This window comes from Capra hircus, chromosome 13 (genome assembly GCF_001704415.2).
Source record: "Capra hircus breed San Clemente chromosome 13, ASM170441v1, whole genome shotgun sequence".
Classification (NCBI taxonomy): Eukaryota; Metazoa; Chordata; class Mammalia; order Artiodactyla; family Bovidae; genus Capra; species Capra hircus.
Genome location: NC_030820.1, coordinates 18,964,164 through 18,987,846, shown reverse-complemented (window position 1 = coordinate 18,987,846; position 23,683 = coordinate 18,964,164). Strand labels below are relative to the sequence as shown.

Sequence of the window (23,683 nt, the reverse complement as noted above, 5' to 3'; positions counted from 1 at the left end):
ATGGCAGAACAATACGTGAATATTTCTGAGACCACATTCCTAGTTCTTTTAAATAACTTATTCGTGGGACTTCCTTGTGGAAGTAGTCCAGTGGTTAAGACTTTGCCTTCCAACGTAGGGGGTGAAGGCTCGATCCCTAGTCAGGAAGCTAAGATCCCACATGCCTCGTGGTGAAAAAAACAAAGCATAAAACAAAAACAATACTGTAACAAATTCAATAAAGACATTAAAAATCGTCCACATCAAAAAAAAATCTTTAAAGAAAAAAAGTAAAAAATAACTCATTCGCTAAAATAGGCCTGTTAACAGGTAAAATTATAGTCTAGAAAAAGTGAATGATTCCGTGGAATACATGTTGCGAAAGTAGAGTTTTAAATGCCAGATACAATTTGGGCGTAGAAAACAGACATAAAGTCCGTGTCTGGGAGGGAAAAAAAGAATAGGCAGAGGCTGTGCTGTAAAAGGCAAGGAGGGTCTGGGCTGAGCTGGGGTAGCTTAGATCTAAGAACGGAGAAAGCAATGGCACCCCACTCCAGTACTCTTGCCTGGAAAATCCCATGGACAGAGGAGCCTGGTGGGCTGCAGTCCATGGGGTCGCGAAGAGTCGAACACGACTGAGTGACTTCCCTTTCACTTTCATGCACTGGAGAAGGAAATGGCAACCCACTCCAGTGTTCTTGCCTGGAGAATCCCAGGGATGGGGGAACCTGGTGGGCTGCCATCTACGGGGTCACACAGAGTCTGACACGACTGAAGTGACTTAGCAGTAGCAGCGGATCTAAGAAAGAAGAAAGATGTTGAGGGGCAGTGGGGGCTTGTGTCAAAAGCCAAAGAAAGACTCAGGGATCGGGGCCAGGCTGAGCAGTCAGAAAAAAAACCTCTGGAATTGACTCTTGCGGCACCAGAATTCCCCTGCACAAGCTGAGTCCTGTTATATCGGGTGGGCCTATTATTCCTATGACAGTTTATGGGGAAGCCGACGAACTTTCGGGCCAACCTTATGTTGGAGGCAATAAGAGCTCAGAGCCCAAGGCCCACCCTTCCCACCTCACAGATGAGGAACTGTGGGTGCAGAAAGATGAAACACACCAGCCCACAGGTACTTGGAGGCTGCCACTTCTAGAACTCAGGATCACTGTGGGTTCCCAGAGGTACCACATGCAGAGGACATGCCACCCACCAAGTGAGTCATCATAGGGAACTGTGAGCGTGATAACACGGGACGGACGGGCCCAAAAGAGAACAAGCGGAGGGCATGATCAGCTGGCCCTTCTTCCTCGGCCCCACCTCATCATTCCCCCACCCAGCCCTGGAGATTCTGTTCTCTGGAGGCAGAGGAACTGGAGATGTGAGAGTGAGGGGGTGCTATGGCTTTCCTGACCAGAGATGTAACAGAAACATCCCAAGAGAACTCATGGAAGTTCAGGGCATCAGGAGCCAGAAGGGATGTGAAAGCAGCCATGCTGGCAGGCGGGTTTGCTGTCCTAGGGGTGTTCGTGCCCCTGCTGCTTCTCTGCCCCTTCCCTCTGACACTCACTCGTGGTGACACGCAGCTTTAAGAAATGCTCAGGAAGCACTCTTATGCTGAGAGCCAGGGGAGCTGCTAAAACCCCTCCCTGTCTGCTCTAGGAAACACCTCGGGCTGCCTCGGTCCGTCTTCTCTCTAGGATCACATCTTTACGTGGCTGCTCAAAGGCACAGCGCTTGCTTTTTACCTGGTGCTGTGGACAAACATATCTACACTACTCTGCACAGGACGCATCCCATGCTGCCCTCCCTCATGGAGGAGTTCAAGTTCTACATGTCCCCCAGCAAGCCTGCTGTGAAGTTAGCATGTGCATTTATTGGGGTTGCCAGCTGGAATGAAAGAAGGCTTTAAATTATTTGTGTGAAATTTATGTAAAGGTGGTTTGGATGTGAGCCCAGATATGAATATACAATAGACAAAGTTTACAGAGTTATGACACAACATTCCAAGAGTTGTGGGGATGTCAGAACACACTAGCAATCTGGACTATGCCTGCAAGGTTCAGACGCTGGATGCCTCTAATTCTAAAGCAGATGGTAGAGATGGCTGTGAGACAGAAAGAAGGGCTTCCGGTCAAGCCGTACCTCTGCATTATTTTTTGAGATGTAGCTAAAGCTTTACATTCTAGGCTTTTCAAAGTAGTGGTTTTTAGAGGAAAAAATGTAAGCTTGATACCACTACCCCCGAAAATAAAGGGTTTACTGTCTCAAGGAAAAGTGTAAGTGTGCATATATCTGATTAAGTTCGAGCTTTTCCTAGGCAGCTGACTCAGTTCTTCAGCGCTAGGTGAACACGTGGAAAAGGACGTCCATTGGCCAGTTCAATTCGGTGAATATTAATTGAGCAGCTGCTACAGGCAAAGCACCATGCGAGGTGCTGCCAGGGCTGGGAACCACTCTCAGTCTCCCCTCAGGAACATCTTCCAAACTAGCCGAGTGAATAGTAGCAGAATACCAATGAGGTATTAGTTGCTCAGTCATGCCTGACTCTTTGAGACCCCATGGACTGCAGCCCACCAGGCTCCTCTGTCCATGGGATTCTCCAGGCAAGAATACTGGAGTGGGTTGCCATTCCCTTCTCCAGGGGATTGAACCCAGGGATCGAACGTAAGTCTCCTGCCCTGCAGGCAGATTCTTTACCGACTGAGCTACCAGGGAAGCTGAATACCAATGATTATGACTAAATATAGAAATTGGAAGGAACATGAATGATGCATAGACATAGCTCTTGGGAGTGTCAAGGACAGAGAAAAAGACCATGTTTAATCAGAAGCAGCTTTCAGAAGGAAGCCTCACTGTGATGGAGCCAGAGGATGAGCCACATATTGACGGGGAGATGGAGGCTGTGTAGGGCATTAACCCCTTGCCCATCTGGGAAGGAAGCAGCCCATGAAAATGCTTGGGGTAGGAAGGCAGGGGTGAGTCTGAAGAACTCCAAGGTGGCCGCTTGGGTGGAAGGTAAAAGGGAACCAGAGGAGAAAGGCCCGAGGAGTGGTTGAAAGGGACAGGGTCTCATTTCTAGTTCAACTGACCTCTCAATTCAAGGCTGAGAAGCACGGATGAAACAAGAAGAGAATGGGAAACTCTTGATGTTTCTAAACAGAGCGGGAGAAGAAGGGAAGCCCGCTCCTGAGGCTAACCCATTGGCACCAGGTAGAGGTTAGCCAGCGTTAGGATTTGAGAGCTAACCAGAGGAACACAACAGAAAAGACAGATGTGGTGGATATTGCAGATATGTGATTTAGAGGCTTTAAACTGATTTGAGGGACAACTAGAAATTAGGAGATGTCCCAGAGTCTCAAGGGTGCATAAGCAGGAAAAGGTAGCAAAGAGTTATTCCTCAGGGAAGGGGTCCACTTTGATGGCTCATTTGGGGCAACAGTCCAGGCAATCAGCATCACCCAGAAACAGTTTGAAAGTCTAAGTCCAATGCTTGGGGGCTTCCCAGGTGGTACAAGGGTAAAGAATCTGCTTGCCAAGGCAGGAATCACAGAAGATGCAGGAACTTCCTGGGTCGGGAAGTTCCCCTGGAGTAGGAAATGGCAGCCCACTCCAGTATTCTTGCCTGGAAAATTACATGGACAGAGGAGTCTAGTGGGCTACAGTCCATGGTCTCAAAAAGAATCGGACTCGAGTGAGCACACAGCACACACACATAATACTTCAGGCGAAATCGAGGTGGACAGAAATCCTGGTATAATCTGAGCTGAGTGGCTCAGAAAGGCAACTTGGGGAGAAGATATTCAGGGTCAAGTCCAAACCTTGGCAAAGGCCTGTATTCAAATGTTGGAGGATAAAGAGAAACTAGCCACAACGGGAAGAGGCGAGAGAAGTGGCGATGAAACCAGATGGCGCAGGGCCATGAGACTCAGGAGAGAGGAAAGCGCCAAGGCTCTGGATCCTGCTGTGCAAACGGTGAAGAAATCTGAACCGAGAAAAGGCCAGTGGTTTGCGGCATGAGACTAGTCACTGGGATCTAAGATTTGAGCAAAAAATTCACTCAAATGGAGGGGAGAGGAATTAGGCTGGAAAGGGTTTAAGGAGAAAGTGGAGTTCTGGGGTGCAGACACCACATTCAAAGCCCTTGGCAGTCAGAGGAATGAGAGGCGAAAGTTTGGTTTGAGGGGTAACAAGTTCAAGAAGTGTTTCTTTTACTCATGAGTAGAAAGTCCTACAGAATCTATTGGACCCGGGTGGTCTACATGATCCCACAAGAAGGGAAGCAAAGCCCTTCTGTTGGACTCCCAGCCACACACAGCTGTGGTCATTTCAAAGGAAAACAGGGCTGGGGGACCCAGAGAGGCTGCAGACGTCATTTTATCACATGGGAGCATTCTTGTGGGTGGAGTCGGCAGAACAGACCAACAGAGTCATCTCTTCTCAGCCGCTATCCTAAGCGCCTTCCTGTGGCTGGGCTTTTTCTCGAGGCTACCGAGAACTCCCTCACTTTTGAGAAATCTGTCCTAATCCAACATGGTGGGGGGAGACGCCAAGATGCAAACGGCGGAGGCTGCTAGAAACCAAGGGAAAGTGGGGATGGTGGGAGGAGCCATCAATTTTACAGCATGATTTTCCCTGCTGCTTCTCTGTATGAATTTATAGCACAAAATCCACGCAGTTCCCTACTCTTGGACCCAACCATATGGGCACTATTTGTTTTCTCTGATTGGGAAGAAGGGACAGCCCTGTTGTAATAATCACCATGACGTTGGCTCTTGTCTTAAAGGAAAGGCTGATCTCTCATTGGATTGTATTGAATATACTGGGGTCGCTAAAAAGTTCATTTGAGTAACAGCTTATGGGAAAACCCCAAAATGAATGTTTTGGCCAACCCAATGTTTATCAGTTTTCCAATGGCACACCTGGGCAAATAATGACTTTTTCAAGGTTATGAAAGCTTTTATCTAGTTTGTGACAATGAGCATCTTCCTTGAACTCCCTAGAAACCCACCTAGATTTTTATTTTCACTTTTAATTTAAAAAAAAATGTTACTGGAGTACAGTTAATATAAAATGTTCTAAGTTTCTGCTGTACAGCAAAGTGATCATTTATACATGTATGTATATCTACTCTTAAAAAAATTTTTTTCCACAATAGATCAGTACAGAGTATTGAGAAGAGTACCCTGTGCTATACAGTAGGTCCTTATTATCTATTTTATCCATAGTAGTGTAGATTTTTAGAAGACTACAATTATGACACATTTAACCAGCCAACTCACTGTAAGAACATTCAGAAATTCTTGTTGGCTGAATACACGCTGAGCGTGAGATATCATCTCTATTGTGGAGATGTGCCGTGCTCTTGAAATATTTATAAGTGTCTCCTCCCAAGGATGCAGACTTTATTGTTTACAGTCTGAACTTATTTTAAGGAACAAAACCTGCGGATGCACTTCCCGTTAGAGTAATACCTAGGCTTTATTTAACATATCTCTCTTGTATTCCTAAGATATTTCCACCTACATTATCTCATTCATGCTGTGTTACTGAGTTTGGTAGAGGAAGGAAAGCATTTTGTTTTCTTCTGAAAGAGAAGGAAAAAGATTAGCTGAAGCTGTGTCCAGGTCCACACAGACAATGATGTCGTTCTGTCTTCCTGAGCCATGGTGATTAACACTGTCAAAACCATCGTATTAATGGCGGTATAACCAAGCCATTAATAGACTGCAACCCGGCCCACAGGACCTGTGTCCTGTCTCACAGATGGGAATGCATGGCAGAGGGGCAATTATAACCCATGTCTCTAATTTTCACCAGAACACTTTTTCATAGGGAGCTGCTAACAGGGTCCCCTGACAATCAGAAATCCCCAGCTCATGTTAATGAACTAACACACACAAGGTATGATGCTAACACAGCTACAGAGGGAGACGACGAGGTGTCTTGCAGGACTGACCCAATATAGCCTAATGGTTACTCAGCAGTGACCCTAGCCAGGGACAAAGAAATTGGCACTGGAATAAAAAGTAAGGAAAACGCAGAATTTTTTCCTTGGGGGGAACAAAAGGAAAATTCTAATCAGTGCTAACCCCACCCCCCACTTCCCTTAGCGTAGTGTCAACAACCTTCACTGAAATATCAAATTATGGGCTACCCCTTATAAGTGTCGCTACACCTAAAAAACAACATGATCCTGAATCAGACCAAGTCAACCTAGTGCCACCAAGTTTTTCTGGGGTTCCGCGTCCTTCATTTTCTTTGAGTCAAGAGTGTGTTCTTTTGTCTTTAAATTTAGTACTTCTAATTTTTCAAAGCTTTCTGGCCAAGACTAAGATTCTGACTACATCTTAGGTTTTACCGTGCCATTTCACTGACCAAGGGTATCATACACAATAGCTGACCAGCTCACAGCACCTAGTGGCTGGAGTGTCAGATGGGGAGTTAGAATCGAGACTGCACTGACTTGCCTTTGCCTTCTCTGTCTGTTCTAAAGAAATATAAGAACTTGAATGGAGAGACATTTAGCATCCTCTTTCAGATGGGACAGGTCGAGCTCTCCATGACACGTCAATCTATCACAGAAGCAACAAGCCATCGCCTCCAACCTGGCCGGCTGCTTGTACAACTATCTGAACAGATAAAAACAAAATACTCCGGAGCGTCTGTTTCTTCTCAAATCACACTCCTCTGTTTCTCAGAGGAACCCAGGGCCTTGAGCAAACATTCTCTCTTTAACCCTTCCAGTATCACTGTGGCCAACGCAAGTATTGACATCTGACAACAGGGAAGCTTTGGAAAAGCAAAACTTTCCCACTATTCACCTGAGATGAAGCAAATGAGGGGAGTTTGGAAGAGAACCCAGTCTTCTTCCTCCTGGGCTTGTAAGAAGCTGGTATACAGCTGGTATATCCTATGTCCCTTGAATCAATTGTATAAATGGAAACTCTGTACTGCCTGGTTTCTAGGCTTCGAATAAATGTTATATTTACGTGTGTTTTGTGTTTTCGAATTCCATCAACCAAAGGACCCAGAATTTAGATATTTCCCTTCCCCACTCCACTGTGAATTTTATTGCTAAGTTAAGACAAGTTTTGACTCAGTGGAAAGATCGTCAACTGGTTGGAAGTTTCTGTGCACAAGGCTTCACTAAATCTGAAGTAAGAGTTTAAAAATTAAGTCCTTCTTCAGAATTAACTGGTTTGTATTTAAACTTTTGGGTGTTTCATGGAAGAAAATGGCAGCTAAGTAAAACGTAATCTAGTAATTTTCATATGAATTTTCTCATTCTAAAAGTATATCCCAAGCCCCTTTGATCACAAAGATGGAAAAGTGTTTGGGGCAGCAGCTGAGCATTTGGGCTCAGTTTATCTAACTTCTCTAAGCGCCAGTACTATCATCTGCAAAATGGGCATGCAAAGATTGAGACAGGGACTTTCTTTGTGGTCCAACAGTTAAGACTTTACCTTCCAATGGACGGGGTGTGGGTTTGACCCCTGGTAGGGGAGCTAAGATCCCACATGCCTCCTAGACAAAAAACCAAAACAGAAATGATATTGTAACAAATTCAATAAACACTTAAAAAATGGTACACATCAAAATAAAAAAAAAAAGATTGAGTGAGATGAAGCCTAGGGTGTTTAGAAAGCTTATGGCAGCCACAGAAGACCCAACAACAAGAACATGATGACCCCTTTGTAAACATTCTACTGATTATTTAAATTAAAGGAAAAAAAACATGTTGCACATAAATATGATATAAGATGTGTACAATACAGACCTGGGCTTGATGAGGAGAAAAACTATTTTAGAAGCAATGGAATGGCCAGAAGCCAGTTTTTTTGTTTTTTTTTTTCCCTCTCTCTCTGTGCTGCTGCAAACTTGAGTAGAATTCTGAATGAAAGCAGTTCATTTTCTAAGCTATCTGTAAATACTAAATGATTTCAACCATAAGCCATCATAATGTGTTTGGCGTGCTTCACAGCCAGTCTGAGAGTTACCTCGACCTCTTATCATCCTAACTGACCTGGATACTGGACACAGTTCAATTAACCACAGAAGAGCAGGAAAAATGTTCTTTGGAGGTGCTATGTTCTGCCAACTGACTGACTCCTACAATCAGGATTGATTACAAACAGCCAATTAAGACACATTTGGAACCTGATCTGAACACTAATCTTGTCTCTTATTTTTCTTTAGGCTTAATGATCAGCCTTGATGAATCCTACAATGGTCATTAGTTAAGTTCATTTTATAGCCTTCCTCACAAGCACACACACGCATATGTTTGTGTGTGTGCTTCTGCTGAAGGATGTCAGCATGCATGCAAGTATCAAGTTTTACGCTGGAAGGGAAGGAGCTGAGAATACGCATGCTGGTTGAAGGCATATGTCTCCCTTGGATCGATTCTGAAGTGCCTCCTCCCCAAAGTGAGATCTGGTTGGAAATGCCATGCACATGTTGATTCAATTTGATAAGATTTCAGCTAATCTTCTCTTTTAGCTTCTCATAAAGGTTGCTTTTTTCAAATTACAGAAATGCCCCCCGCCCCCGGACAACCTAGTAATACTCAAAATTCATTATGATACAATGTGATTGCTCATAGGAAGAAATAATAAAGGAAATTAATTTTATTAAACACGTGGGGTTCTGTTCAAATTAAATCAGTGCTAATGGAGAAAGAAATCAAAAGGCAGAAAGTAGATAATTACCTGCCTGTGCAGCAAACGAGGATGCGGCAGGTGGTAGCAGCAACACTGACCTCCACTGTTCTGAGAAGAGTTCATTTTTACCCACTCGATAGTATTTTAATTGAATTTAGTTTGGTGGCGGTGCCTCTGATATTGCCCATATTGGGAAGTTACTTGAGACCAAAATCAACAATGAAAAGATGAGAGAAAATAAAGCAAAGAAAGATCATTCTGAATTTCCCTTGCATAAAAATCAGGCTCCAGACCAACAGTTTTGTGCTTCTTTTAACATAACCATAGTAAAGCAATAAATATATTTCTACAATTGTCATTAAAAAATATAAGAAAAATGCTTCAATTGTACTTTCTGATTAGAACAGTACACATTTTTTTTTCTATCCCCATTCCAAAGAATATGACTGTTTTCAAAGGATGGTACATATAGACTTCAAGACTATTGTTGAGTTTTGTCTGATTTTGAAATTTATAAAAATGGAATCACACAAGTCAGGACAGCAGTAGCCTTTGAAGCCAAAGGTCAGAGACTGAACGTGGACAGAAGGTGGCCTCTTACTAAGAAGCTGGGAAATGTTTGCTCTGATTCGGTTTATATGAATATGCTCCCATTGTAAAATTGCATCAAATGTTACTTTCTATATTTTTCTAGATAGAGATTATAATTTAATAGACTTTCATATTTCACATAGAAAAAAAGAGAAGTACTTTGGCAGAAAATACCCACTGTTTTCCATAAAAATAAGGTCTTTGTTTGATTTGGTCTAAGTGATGCTCAAAAACCCAAGACTAGGACTAGGGAGAACACCCATGCCTCAGATACAAAAAAACCTCCCTAATCAGGATAAATAATACTTTAATGCAATTTTAAAAAACGAAAGTAATACAAAAATCTATGCCAAACCAACCAAATATCAAGCAAAAAATATTACTTAGGGAAACCAAAAATGGAACTTCGAGTTCCCTATAAATGACAAAGTAACCATTGTATAATTACATTTTCAGGAATAATCAGATTTAAGGAACTAAGGGCAGATTAATTTTCCTTCAGTGAGTTTATATTCTATGAAAATAAATGGTGTTTCAAAGTTTACAACAACTTAGGAAATTTTAAAAGTAGTGTCAGAGATACAATGTGTGATTTATTCCAACAAATCCCCAAACTTGAATATTATCACTATTTAATTCAGGTCTATTGTGTCTAAATTTCATATGAAGTTACTAGACTGAAATCTTCCTTTGACTGTGTTGAATTAAGAAAAAGACACTGAATTCTTGACTACAGAAGAGAGAGACTACAAATCTAAATTGTAGATAGAAAAGCTTCTGTGGGTAATTAGTCTGGTGTCTTGATGCAACCCTACAAAACAACCCTGACAAATCAGGCAGCGGAGTCAGGAACTTGTCACTCAGAATACCTCACTTCTCGCCCATCACCGCCACTTTTTCAGGCTCTCTTTCTGGAGCTTCACATTCATTTTCTTAATGTTTTTAACCCAATGTCTGTGAAATTTTTATTGCTCCCCAGATGACGACATCTGATCTGAATGTAACCACACACCTCTTTGCTCAGCAGTATTTGTCACAAACCATTATAAATTATCATGCTGATAGTTTGCATTGCTGGGAAACCGGAAAAACGCCATAAATTCTAACTACTGTATCAATGACATTCTTGTTTATTATGCAGATATAAAGTTTTATGAGAGTCAAGATGTCCGCTTTACCACTGAAGGAAACCCCAGTGGAGTAAGACCCAACCAGCTCAATGTGAATATTGAACGCCATTTTCAGTGCACAGTGAACACTGCTTTCTGACAAACACTCAGCAGGTGGCTTTTTCTTTCTTCTCTGCCTTTAGCTCCACTTTGACACTTCACAAGCATGGAGGAGTTTGCTGGTGCAAAAGAGAGAAATCGGATTCCTCTTTTTCCCTCAACGTCATCTTCTCCACTCAGAATATTCTCTAGCCTCCTCCAGTATCAACATTACAGTAAAACCAGGCAGTCTATTTACCTAGAAATCCCAGCACAAGGTTAGCCCCAAGACAGATGCTCTCTGGCTCCATGGATGGACTGATACCACACCTTGTTCAGTGAAAGCATTCAGGAAGTTCCAATATTATATTTTTGATGCTTATTTGCAATGAAACCTGATTCGGGGTGGCCTACACACAGATGGTTGATTTTTAAAGCTACCAAACACAACTTGGACATTTTCCTAAAGGAACTATCCCCCCTTGATATCCACTGTAAAAAACGCCTTTTTGCAAAGTTAGCATAAGTTAATCATGTACTGGGCCAGACTTGGCATTCTTCACAAGAAAAGTTGTCTACATTTCACTGCGTGGTTAAAATTATGAGAGGATATCTTCATTTCACGATAAAGAAAACCAAAAAATAAAAAGCAAAATAAAAATATTTTTCCTACCAGAACTGGTCTATTTAATTATTTATTTATCCCTACTCTGTAAGAAACAACTGTCTACTTGGGTCTCCAGGATGTTTTTGCCACAAGCGGACGTGTGAAGGATTGATTTCTTTGGCTTTCTTTCCCATTGTGAAAGTTGACTATTCAAATACTGACAGTTTCAAGGGAGATGCAGAGTGTATTATATGCAGATGATCCCACTAATGGATCAGTATATTTAGTTTGCCTAGCTTCCTAAATCTGAATGTTCTAATAATCACCAAGTTCTTAAAGATACCCTGATTATATAATAACTGCTTCTATGGGGAGTTTCTAAACTGAAAGTTTCACTTCTCAAAGGGCTTTCATATCCACTACTCTATTTTATCTTACGAGAATATGGTACAGCAAGTCCTCCTCCCTGGTGTTAGATACAGCTGAAACAGGGAAAGATGTTAAGCAACTCACATAATACAAACAACTTGTTCTTAACAGACACGATCACTAAGAGCTTACCAGTTCTCTGAACATGGTGTGTCATCTCAATTACATTTTTGGAAGTCGCTTATTATAAACAAAAGAATTCCACAGTCCACCAAAACTCTGTCATTTACTATAAATAAAACAAGTCCACAATCCATCAAAACCCCCAAATCTATATTTTTGCACATCCCACATAAACTTTGGAAGTCTATGAATTTCTTCTGACAGGAGTTTCTGGTGCTTTCCATTCCTCTAGAGAATTATAATCCCCTATAGATTTTAAAGCTGTGGACTCTTCTCACAATCTTTACCAAAGGAGAAAAGAATTGTGCCACATTTGTTGAATTTTAAACTGCAAACTTCAACAATAACCAGGAGTCATGTGGACCGGTCAGGGAAGATAGTGACGGCGAATGTCCTAAGTTGGTCTTCCTATATCATTTTGGGAACTTCTATTGATAAAATGTCAGGCAGCAATACTTGAAAACAGGGCACAGATGTATTCTCCAGGACCATAATCTCCACTGACTATAGCAGGCTAAATACATCAGCCTTCAAGACTGGTCAGGAGATGGCTTCTTCACAGAGAACAAATCCTCACTTACTACAATTAAGAAACCACCTTACTCTGAAGCATTAAAACACTAAACTCACCATCATAATTACAGAAACAGTCTTATTGGCCAGTTTCTTGCTGATATCATTTAAATGGTCCTTTACTCTGAGTTATAGTGATCCCCTTTTCTTATTATCTTTAAAAGTCAAAACTAACAAAAACGCTGCCCCCTGCTCCCACCATGCTCGACCTCACATCATGATATGGCAGATAATTATTTAAGGTCTGCTATGTGCCAGATTCCCTAGAGGGGTTAGATTCCCCTGGAGGAGAGCATGGCCGTGTTCCTGCCTGGAGAATCGCATGGACAGAGGAGCCTGGTGGGCTATAGTCCATGGGGTCACACAGAGTCAGGTATGACTGAAGCGACTTAGCATGCACACATGTGCCGGATGCTTATCAACACTTTCCACACATTAATTCATGCAACTGGCTTCCCCTCCTTACACTCCTGTGCAGTTGGGTGTTGGAGTCAGCTCACACCAACTCATGAGAATCAAACGTGCGCATCTCTTTGCAAATCTGTGCATAGTGATACGCTGGGTGGTTTGAAATCGGCCGTGGACAGAAAATTTTCACTACAGAAATTGGCAAATACCACAGATCCAGACTTGACCCATCCCCTCCTCAAATCCAGTTGCTAACATTGACCAGCACACAACTTCAAATATTCTGAATTCTTTATTATATGACACACATACATGGTTGAGACTCTCAGATCAGAAATCAGCAAACATGAGTTTCCTGGAATCTAATAGCACCTTATTTTGAGGAATAATGCTATTACTTGAGTATGTTTTACCAGAGTTTCTTAAAAATATCTCCTATAGCAGCTCCTTGTTGTTGCTTACTCACTAAGTCACTTCCAATTCTTTTGTGACACCATAGACTATAGCCCACCAGGCTACTCTGTCTATGGGATTTCCCAGGCCAAGAATACTGGAGTGGGTTACCCTTTCCTTCTCCAGGGGATCATCCCAACCCACGGATCAAACTCAAGTCTCCTATATTGGCAGACGGATTCTTTAATACTGAACCACCAGGAAAGCCCCCTCTAGCAGTTTAAGTATTGTCAAGATGCAAAAACATAACACAACACAAAATAAATGAAATGGAAAATAAATCTTCAGGTTGTCTCAGCAATGGACATTGTAAAAACTACCATACAGAATATTGGCTTAAAAAAGAGAGAATGAATTTCCCGTTTCCAAGAACTTACTGGAACACTTTATTAATGGCAGCTTTCACACAAGATTAAAAAGTCAATATAATGCCCTGAAGCACTTCTGAATCACAGAACAAAGATTAAATCGAAATCGGCATAATTTTACTGTGGTGTCTGCTGATTATTTGGAAATTGATCAACAGCACATGAATGCATGCTAATTCTCCAGGCACCAGATGCTGAATTAACCAGATGATGTCATTTCCCTGGCCATGAAAAACTAGTCTACCCTCAGAATCCAACAGGTTCTGGAGGACTTCCGACAGGTGGGAATATTTTCATACTATTCTGTTCTTCTCTACAAGTGTTATTATGTGTTTGTAAAGAAAATGTTTTAAATAATGAATCTGCCTGCATAATAATGTTATCCAGTGGAAATAGTAACCTATACTGTATATAGTTATATCAAGCAGACTCATTTTAAAACTTGGAAAAACCTATCAGTCCTTGAGAAACACTTTAGAAGTGAGATTAAAATGTCTAAACATCATTAGAGGTTGATATTCAGGCTCAGGTCTCTGGAGAATACACAGCATGGTAGAACCGGATGAGGTGGACAAGACAGAGCCAGGTTGTCTGCTGGATGTCCAGTGAGAAAAGCAAATTTGGACCCAAGTGGACTGCTGCCTGCATTGTTAAAACATACTTTCCAACTGTGGAAAGCAAAACTTACACACAATTCTTTCATACAAAGTGAGGATTTATAATTTATTCTGTTTCTCTACTGATAATGTTTTTATAATAATGAAACCTGGCATAAATTGATTATTAGTAACAACCATTGAAAGAGATAGGAAGGCTAAAGTATATGAACAAACATTATATTATTGTGAATTAACAATTTTTTAGCATTGTTTATAAGAGACTTGTGATCATTAATCTACTATAAAAGTCCTTCATTAGATTTACCCTATATACCTTGTTTTTTTTTTCCCCAATGACAATTTGCTTTGGTGATGTCAAACTCAGTAAGATAAACACAGTTCTTCAATCACAAAATATGCCCCAGATTTGTTAAAAAAAAAACCCCAACCTCACCATCTGCCAATGCACTGCATGTTGGAGACTCACAATATTTAATAAAAAGCAAGAGGCTGGGTTTCTAATTCTTTGCCTTTCCAGGAAAAAAAGAAACCTAAATACACTTTTCTTAACACAAGTTCCCCAACCAAAAGTGCTAACAAGAAAAAGACTATGAGAGATTACACATTTAAATATAATCTCCCTGGTTTAGGGAACTCAGAAATCACTTAACATAATTTAATTTCCATACCATTGACACAGGATCTGGCCTAGATCGGAATTCCTCCTGGATCCATTTACATCTTAGACTCTTCACAGACTTCCCCCCCATAACACCCGTGCCCACTAGATGGTGCTGTGGTGCCCTGTTCAAACATTTTCACTTACTTGCAGTCTCTGTCTTCCAAATCGAAGTGAGGGTTGAAGTTAATCATAATTCTCTGGTATGGGTCTGGAGCCTGAATCAGCCATTCACATTTTTCACTTGGGTGATAAGAGTGAGGATAACCAGGAGATGTAAGGTACCCGGGGCTTTCAATTTTTATAGTATCGCCACACTTATCTGCAATAAAATTAAATTTTAGTACTAGATGGTTCCCTGTACAACCAGTTAGGTATTCTAGTTTTACACATCAATGACAGGTTATTAAACATTCCATAAGTTTTTAAGGGGAGTTCCAAGAGGTGCCTGCAGGTCCTTCAGGTGGCGCTGATAGCAACATGCCTCCAAAGAAGGCTCTTTGATCTCAGGAAGTTGGTCCAGGAGGACTTAGAGCTGAAAGGGCTCCATCCCCACCTCCCACAAAGTTCCCTCCCAAGAAAAAGGTCTTCCAGCATTAAAAACATAAGTCCTCAATGGATGTTAACATGGTCCCCAGGGAGCTTCTGCTAGACTTAATTATACCCCCAGAAGTGTAATCACATTAAGTAGCAAGTTCTAAGTGAAGGCGACTAAAAGATGCTATTCCACCCCTTGTGTTGCTGTTTGATGATAAGCCTGGTCTGTGTCATTGATCAGTGGGCATTGTCATCCAGGACTTCAACTGGCTTAAAGCCAAACCCTTTTTGTTGTTGTCTTATCTGCCTGTAAATCTAAGTGATTTTGAGTTATCTCTGGTCTTTGAGATCCAGAGCATCAGGGAACAAAGTAGATGTGCTGAAGCAGAAATAATTCAGCTCTACTGCTCCTAGGAAAGTTGCTCAGTTTTGGAGACCAGATCAAAGTAACTGGGCAGAAAGAAAAATAAATAGCTACACAGATTAATTCTAATTACCTACATGTTGGAAAAAACTCCCCCACATGGAGGTCTGGGTATCACAGATGGTGATCTACACCCTTACATTTTAGAAAAGGTGAGCTAGCTACTTTTGACCTTCCTTAAAAAAAAAACAAAACAATAAAACCCAAACCTGAAGTGATTCACTGAGAGCCAAAGAAATCAGTCTTTGGGCAGCTTTATTGTTCAGTATGGACCCTCACTGTCACTTTTTATGATGGATTTCATATTAGAGAGTCTCAGCCTGAAAGGCTGCCACATTTATTGATGCTTAATTTTGAGCAATAAAAATTCGGTGCATAAGCTATGTAAGAGGAACAGGTATGAAAGCAGTGAAACATATAAGCCTATCAATCACAAATTTTCAGTAATGGTATATATAGATTTTAATATTGCATCTAATAGATTCCCTGTGGAAAAAGAATGGCATTCTTTGCTCTCAGCATGAATTTATAAATCTACAGAATTTTATTACAGGAAAACCAGGTCAAATGGAAATGAAAGATGAAGTGCACATCAAAAATGCATAAAGCTACATGCATTACAGAAATCATTTCCCATAAATTAAAAGAGAAGACAATATAAATTACTTTGTTTTTCTCAGTTGCTAGATGTTTCTGACTTTGTTTCTTAGACTGTTGGGGGGCGGGGGTAGCCTTATAAGGGTTTCCTCTGCCTTAGCTTTTAGAAGCTTAAGGTTTGCCAAGAAGAAATGGTGTTGTAACTGGAGTTCAGAATCTCAGCTAATGATCATACTGGACTCTGTTATGTTATTCTGCAGAGGCTCTTGCATTATTTTAAATGTGCAGAAAACTTGGAAAGCAACCCCATCTCATTAAGTCTCCTCCAGCTCTGTACAAACATCATGGCAGTGTCTGGCATCTGTTAAGGAGTGAAATAAAACAGCACTGCTTGTAGCCACTCGACAGAGTCACTTCAGAAGACATTTAGGTGGACTCAGTACCACACCAGAGCTCTTTAATCTGTGACTTCTGAGAAAGTGACAGTGTAATAAGATAATGCGGACTCCTAGACTCCCTGGCTCTGTTAAATCTCTCTAACACTTGATTAAGAATGAGCAGTTTCTAATGATTCTGGACCATTAGTCCTAAATAAGGTTAATGAATTAATTTAGCAGACACTGGTACTCCAAGGAGGTGGACATGGCTGGGAAAGGTCTGCTGAGCTAGAGGCATTAACTGGCTTTGGTCACTATTAAGTATAGCAACATAGGTTTAACCAGTCAAGTCACTGACTGCAGCTTAGGGTCTCAGCATTCCCCAGATTTCTGCTAAGAAAACTGGGAAGTATGTGTATCTCTCATGTATGTATATACACACACACATATGCACACACACACACAGACATACATATGGAGTTCACAGCCTAAAGTCTGAAAGCTATTGGCATTGGATTTCAAATCCATCCTATGAACACCCGCCACCGTGGAAGCAGATGTTGTTACTGTAATTTCTAAAGTCCAACCACTGGAGCTCTTTCAATTGGAGGTGAGTGTTATTTCATTCCCTGCCAGACCAGAGAAGGATGCCATCATCTGAGGTTCATTAATAAACTGAACTCTACATTCGCAATGGTATGTGTTTTGCTTCCAAGCATATCTTTTAGAACACTGCTTGGTAGCTGCTCGGGAAATCTATTGCTTCAATCAGGAAACCTCTAAAAAGCATATTAGAGAGATTAACGCCCATCATAAAGATGTGATTTAAATTCCTCTCGGTATGAACCCCTCCACTTGTGGTCTCTTATTAAAACAATATACCACCGGTAAGTAGCGGATGGGCTCTCTTAATTACTCTGATTGAAATCTAAGCCAGGCTAAAGTAAATATTTGATAATTAGTTAATAATAATTGCTGAAGACTTACTGTAAAGATAATGTCACCCGCCCCCTTGCTTCCACCTACTTTACAGTGTAAGTTGAACATGCCTACAACCAGATCCCATTTTAAAACACATTATTTACGTTACAGGATACTGCTTCTAACCCAGCACGGTCTTCCATTTACTTAACACTGAGTGGTTTTAAAAGCTAAGTGGAAGCTGCAACTAGGTTAGGGGATTTTCACATATCCTGGTGCCTTACAGCGTGTGTATCAGATTCCTTTATTGACACGATATAACTTTCATTCATACTCCAGACGGAGCAGGGCTGGTTTGAAAAAGCGGAGGAGGGACTAACACCCACCCGCAAACCGCTATCTCCTGCGGGCACCCACCAGAGGAATCAGTTCGGGGGAGCTGTCGGAGAATCAGGAAGTGCTCCCGGTAAAGTGTTCATTAACTTTCAACAGCCATCATATTTTTGAAAGGGAGTCTCCTCTAATTGCCTTGGGGAGGAAACATTATTAAGATAATTGGTGCGCTGATCTGGGAAGGTAGGGCGCTCAGCCTTGTAGCAGAGGTGGGAAAAACCCCATGGCCAAACAACCAACTTCAGGAGGGAGTCAGAGGACGTGAAATCTCCCTGCCCTACCTACAACGACTGATCTTATTTCTTTTTTTCTCCGTCTGGCTAAAAGTTTCCTTCACCGGGAGGCGGCTCTCCCCGGTGGGTCCCGGCAGCTCGGAGCGGGCAGCCGGGAACCGGGTTCACCCCCGCGGCCGCGCGCCTCCGCCTGTCACTTACCGTTGCGAAAAGCGCCGGCCGCGCCGAGGACCAGGGCTAGCGCGGCGCACAGGAGCTGCAGCCCCTTCTCCATCCTCCCTTCGCCGGGTCCCCGGGGCGAACGCGGGAGAACCGAACGTGCGGGGAAACCAGAGCACCGGGGCGATCTCCACGATCCGGAGCGCTTTCACTCCTCCCGGAGCTGTAAAATCCTCAGACCGTTTTGGAGAAAGAAAAGCGTTGAGGCAATGCCTTGATCCGAGAGAAACGCTCCTCTTTTTGTGTCTCAAGTCGCCTGCATCCTGTCATTTAGCTCCGGTTTCCTCTCTCTTTTCCCACACTTGTTCCTCTTCCAGGAGCCGCTGCCCGGGCCATGTCTCAAAAAAAAAAAAAAAAAAAAAAAGTGGGGGGTGTGGGAGGGGGAGGAGGGACGTAGAGAAACACACACCAACGCCAATTTCCAGAAAGAAAAAAAAAAAAAAATCCGGCTTGATTCTGGACCCGTTGGATCCGGGGAGCTGGCGCCCAAGGGAGGTCGGGGTGTCTGCGCGAAGAGGAGCAAGCAATGAAAAGATGAGCGGGAGACGGAGGAGTTTCACCAACTGCACCCCCGCCTCCCCCACTGCCTCCTCCCCTCCCCTTCTGGAGCCCTTCCCTCGCTTCCCCCCTCCCCTCTCCCCGCACAGGCTCGCCAGCGATTGCCTGACAAGAGACGGGGAGGAACAAGTTTCTCTCCCTGAACGTTCCCCGTCCGTCTGTCCGTCTCTCCCACAAGCCCTGCTGGGATCTTCCCCGGCAGGGAGGCGCCGGGACTCCGTGCCCAGGGCCGGGTGCCGGATGTGTTTGCGGGGGTACCGGGCGTCGAGGTCGGTGGCAGCGCCAGGGTCGGGCTAGCCCATCTCGGCATGCTCGCTCGGGCCCCCGGGGAAGAGCGGGGCAGTTCCGCTAAGATTTTGGGGGGTCGGCCGCCGGAGAAAGGCAGCGCGCCCGGGAGGTGGCGGCTGCTTCTCCCAACTCCGAAACCCTCGGGAGGCGCCCGAGACGTGACCTGGGGTCGTGACCTGGGGCAGGAGCAGCAGGGCGCCCCTGGACGTTGCGGATCAGGCCCGAAGGGGCCGAGGAAAGGGGCTGGGGTTGGGGACGCACCCCGGAGCCGGGCGAGAGTCGGCAGTATCGCTGCCACGCAGAGCCGAGTCAGTAGACTCAAGCAGACTAGGCTGTGCTGCAGCCCCGCCCGGCCTCCCTGCCCCGTATCGGGGCGCGCGGCTGGGCGCCTGGCGAGCCCGGGTGTCTGCCGCGCGCCGCGGGCTCCATTGTTGCCGAAGATCTGGTGTCCTCTTCTCCCGGCCAGAGGGGACGCCGAAGGGTGGAAGGTGGTGAGCCTTCCAGCTAGGGGGCAGTCGTCGCCCGACCCCACCCAGCCGGCTTATTCGGAGCCCAGGTGCTCGGGGTTTGGAAATGAGGGGTCCAGCGGTCGGGGCTCCTGTGCATCACCGGGGAGCAGGAACAGTGGCGGGGGCGGGGTGTTGCTCTTGGCCGGGCTCTCACGGTGCCCGCTCCGGCTACAGGCCGTTGTCACGCCGGCCCACCCCCGCCTCCCACTGCAGCGCGTCCTCAGTGGGCTCTGGATGCCCCCCGGTTCGGTCCCCGAAGGGTTTTCCGGGAAGTGCTGCAGAAAGCCTCTGCAGATACGAATAGCAAGGACATTTCAGGGACCAAACAGGTTTTGGCTACGGATCAGACCCTTGAGAAGGTAAATGCCCAGGGCCCCCTCCGAAGGAGTTCGTGGGGAAGGTGAAAAGGTCAGCCGCCTTCTGGGAACGGCGTTTCTGCACACACCCGAAAGCAGAGCCTTAGTCCTACCTGGCGCAAAGAGCTGGCAAAAGAGATTTAGGAATGTTGGCAGGAAGACTCTGGTCAAAGGTTTTGGCGGAAGAACTAGGGGCGGGACGCGAGAAAGGCGGCCCAGCGCGCGCGGGCCCCGGTGAGGGCTCCGCTCTAGCGGGTGGCGGCTGGACGCGGTGGCGCGCCCCGGCTGGGGTACAGACGATCCCCGCGCGCCGTGCAAAGCTGCACCTCGGGCTTGCGGGCCCGCGCCGGGGGAGTCCCCGCCTCCAAGCTGGAGACCGGCCTCCTGGGCGCACGAGTCGTCATCCCCCCCGCCCCCCACCTCCCCCGCCGCCCGGGCCCGAGCGCTTATTCGCCCTAGCTGGTTTCCTACTTCCCCGCTATCCCACCCCGGACTCTGGGTGGAAAGGTGGCACTGTGAGGCCGAGAGTCAAACGCCTGGGCGGGGCGGAAGAGACAGTGGCGGGGGGAGACCGGGCGCCAGGCGCGCCCGCGCAGACCCCGGGGAGCCATCGCCGCAGAGGGAAGCCCGGGCGCTTTGGCTACCGCGGGCGCGCGACGCCTCCTCCCCGCTTTCCGCTCAGTCCCAGGCGCACCCCCGGCAGTGGCAATCCCCGGCTGCTTGGGGCGAGCGGCATCGTCAGATTTGGGGTAACCCCGGGCGACCTCAGCCCGAGGTTCGGAGGGAGAGGCGCCTCTCCGAAACTGGCAGGTTGACCGAGAAGTCGAACCGCGCGGCGCAGCGCCCGGGCGTCCCAGAGTCACGGCTGCCCGCCTCCTTCCTAGTGGGACCCGCGCGGCCCCGCGCGCTCCCGGGACCGGGTTGACCAGTCTGTGCCTCCGCGGGGTGAGCGAGGGGGCACTCGCAGAGACTTGAGCCGTGTTGTTTTTAGAAAACTGCCGCCAATCTCTCTTCCCTTTTCCCTGCTGAGTGTGCATTTCCCAGTCTGAACCCACCAAGCGAACAAAGCCACCAGATCCTGCGCTCCAAGAGGCACTGCCCCCGCCCCGCCACCTCGCCCCCTTCCTCCCACCCGCCTTTCCCGGGGAAGGGTCGGCACGCAGAAAACGCCTTTCTTGCTCTGCAGCTGAGAATTTTGCCAGCCTTTCTCCAACCAACTAATAAGACACGCAGTAGGTACTTTGGGGGAGATATCATATTTAAGTTCTGCCTCTGATTTTTCTGATCTGAGACTTTTCTCTAACTCCGGAGTTTCCACATGCAGTTCTGGGTAATGGAAGCCCTACCGCACTGATTGATAACTGGCTGCTGGTGGGCAAGTACGGAGCAAATTGTCCTTGCTAACAACGTCTTTCTTCTGCTGGTGGAATCCACTAAGTGTCAAAGAAGGTCAGTTTTAGATTTCTGCTCTTCCCTCTGTAAGGAGACAGACCGACCTTTACAGAGGTAAGTGATAGGAAGAATTTGGCAGTATTCCTAGGCTGATTCTATTTTGTCTCGAGAACACACATCCCTCTTTCAGACATCACAAGCCCTCAGGCTATGTAGGATCCGATTCGACTGAAGGGAAGATCCACCACCACACTCCCTGAGTGCAAGGCAGAGGCCCTGGATGGACAACACCCAGCTTCAGGAACTCCCATGAAGGGGTTACTGCAAGAAGAAAGCCCTTCACTTCTGCCTCCTGAGCCAGACTGGAACAGAGGTCCATCATTTAAGTATAGACTGGGTGGTGAATGTATGGTTTCTTTCATCAAGCGCTCATCAATTTGTCATAAGTAGGTGAGATCCATTGCTCCCAGAAGGCCATTTGAGCTACTAATGTCCTCAAAATTTCTAGGTTGGTGCAAATGCAGATTGGTATTTCAGAACTGCATCACATCAAGTTGCTGCAGGAGGGCATGGCAACCCACGCCAGTATTCTTGCTTGGAGAACCCCATGGACAGAGGAGCCTGGAGGGCTACAGTCCGTAGGGTCGGACATGCCTGAAGGTACTTAGTACATAGGTACACAAAGTCTAGTCAAGTTTTTTTAAAGCATACACATCAGCTTATTTCAGAAAAGCAACCACAAAACATGGTTTTAGTAGGAGCTAACCTACATTTGAAATGTAAGAATGAAAGACATAAAATAGAAAAGCTTAAAAATTGAAATTTAGATTAAGTGCCCACTATTTAAAATAATTACATTAAAAATGGCATGGTTGTTAAATGACTCTGTCATTCAAGGGATGCCCTTTTGGACCTCATGTAGAGCTGTCTCCATTTGGATTAACAGAGAAAAGAGGAAAATAAACTAATGAACGTTTCCCTTCTGACCCTTCATTTTGAGCCTTTTAAAAACCTTGAAAAAAATATTGAAGAAAAGACTACTATCAAAGTTTTAAAACAGAGTTACAATATAAAGTGTCTGTAATACAGTGTGTACAAATGCAGGAAGACAATGCTAAAGTTTGAATCACGTGAGTAGATTCAAAGCATTTGTTGGTGTCAAATATTAGGGCTAGAATTTGAAAACTATTTTTTGTCTGAAAAGATAATCTTAGATTATTCTGCCTTCACTGATTACTTTCATCATAAAAATTAATAATAATCCATAGAAATACTCATCAAATCAATTAAGACATCATTAGAGAGAACATAGTCAACATTTGAAAAGAACTACTTCTAAGTAGAACAATCTATAAAGCATTATTAGAACATCAAATAAGGGAAAGCTATCTCTTAAAAGTTTATCATAGGGAACTAAAATTCTGAAGAATTTAAAAAATTAGTAAAACCTAAATTAAAACTATCAACTAAAGATCAAAATAATTCTAGAGAATTTTGAAAATTAGTAAAAAATAATTTTAAAACTATCAACCAAAGGTCAGAAGAACTCTCCAAAAAACATCTCACAGTTAAGAACTATAGAATTTATCCTAACAGAATATTATTTCATTTTGTATTTTTAGTAGATGGCTCTAGCTATTTACATGAGAATGATGCAGTTGTAAATGGAATTATTTTCTTAATTTCTCTTTCTGATATTTATTACTAGTGTACACAAACACAACAGATTTTTATGTATTGATTTTGTAGTTTACAACTTAATTCTGAAGTTGAAACTCCAATATTTTGGCGACCTGATGTGAAGAACTGTCTCATTTGAAAAGACCCTGATGCTGGGAAAGATTGAAGGCAGGAGGAGAAGGGGACAACAGAGGATGAGATGGTTGGATGGCATCACCAACTCAATGGACGAGTTTGAGTAAACTCTGGGAGTTGGTGATGGACAGGGACGCCTGGCGTGCTGCAGTCCATGGGGTCGCAAAGAATCGGACATGACTGAACTGAACAGTGTTTTGATGGAGTCCTTAGGGTTTTCTATCATATCATCTGCAGATAGAGACAGTTTTACTTCTTTTCTGTTTGGATGTCTTTTATTTATTTATTTTTCCTTGCCTAATTGTTCTGACTAGGCCTTGCAATATGTTGAATAAAAGTGAAAAGGGTGGGCATCCTTGTCTTGTTCCTGATCCTGCAGGAAAATCTTTCAGCTTT

The 23,683-nt window shown here is 44.3% G+C and overlaps 2 protein-coding genes across 5 annotated transcripts in view; one reads left to right on the top strand and one right to left on the bottom strand.

Moving 5' to 3' along the window:
• Positions 1-18,931, bottom strand: part of NRP1 (neuropilin 1) — a 149,130-nt gene extending 130,199 nt beyond the window's left edge. For all 4 annotated transcript variants that reach the window (XM_018057071.1, XM_018057072.1, XM_018057073.1 and 1 more), the window contains exons 1-2: positions 18,352-18,931; positions 14,816-14,990 (exon numbers count right to left, since the gene is read on the bottom strand). In XM_018057071.1, coding sequence (XP_017912560.1) covers positions 14,816-14,990; positions 18,352-18,424 — 248 coding nt within the window. In that variant the 5' untranslated portion in view covers positions 18,425-18,931. The remainder of the gene's footprint in view (positions 1-14,815; positions 14,991-18,351) is intronic.
• LOC108637380 (translation initiation factor IF-2-like) lies at positions 20,203-23,275 on the top strand. Its single transcript, XM_018057074.1, has 2 exons — positions 20,203-21,845; positions 21,981-23,275. Exon 1 carries the CDS (start codon positions 20,227-20,229, stop codon positions 20,893-20,895), a length of 669 nt encoding a protein of 222 aa, XP_017912563.1. The 5' UTR covers positions 20,203-20,226; the 3' UTR covers positions 20,896-21,845; positions 21,981-23,275.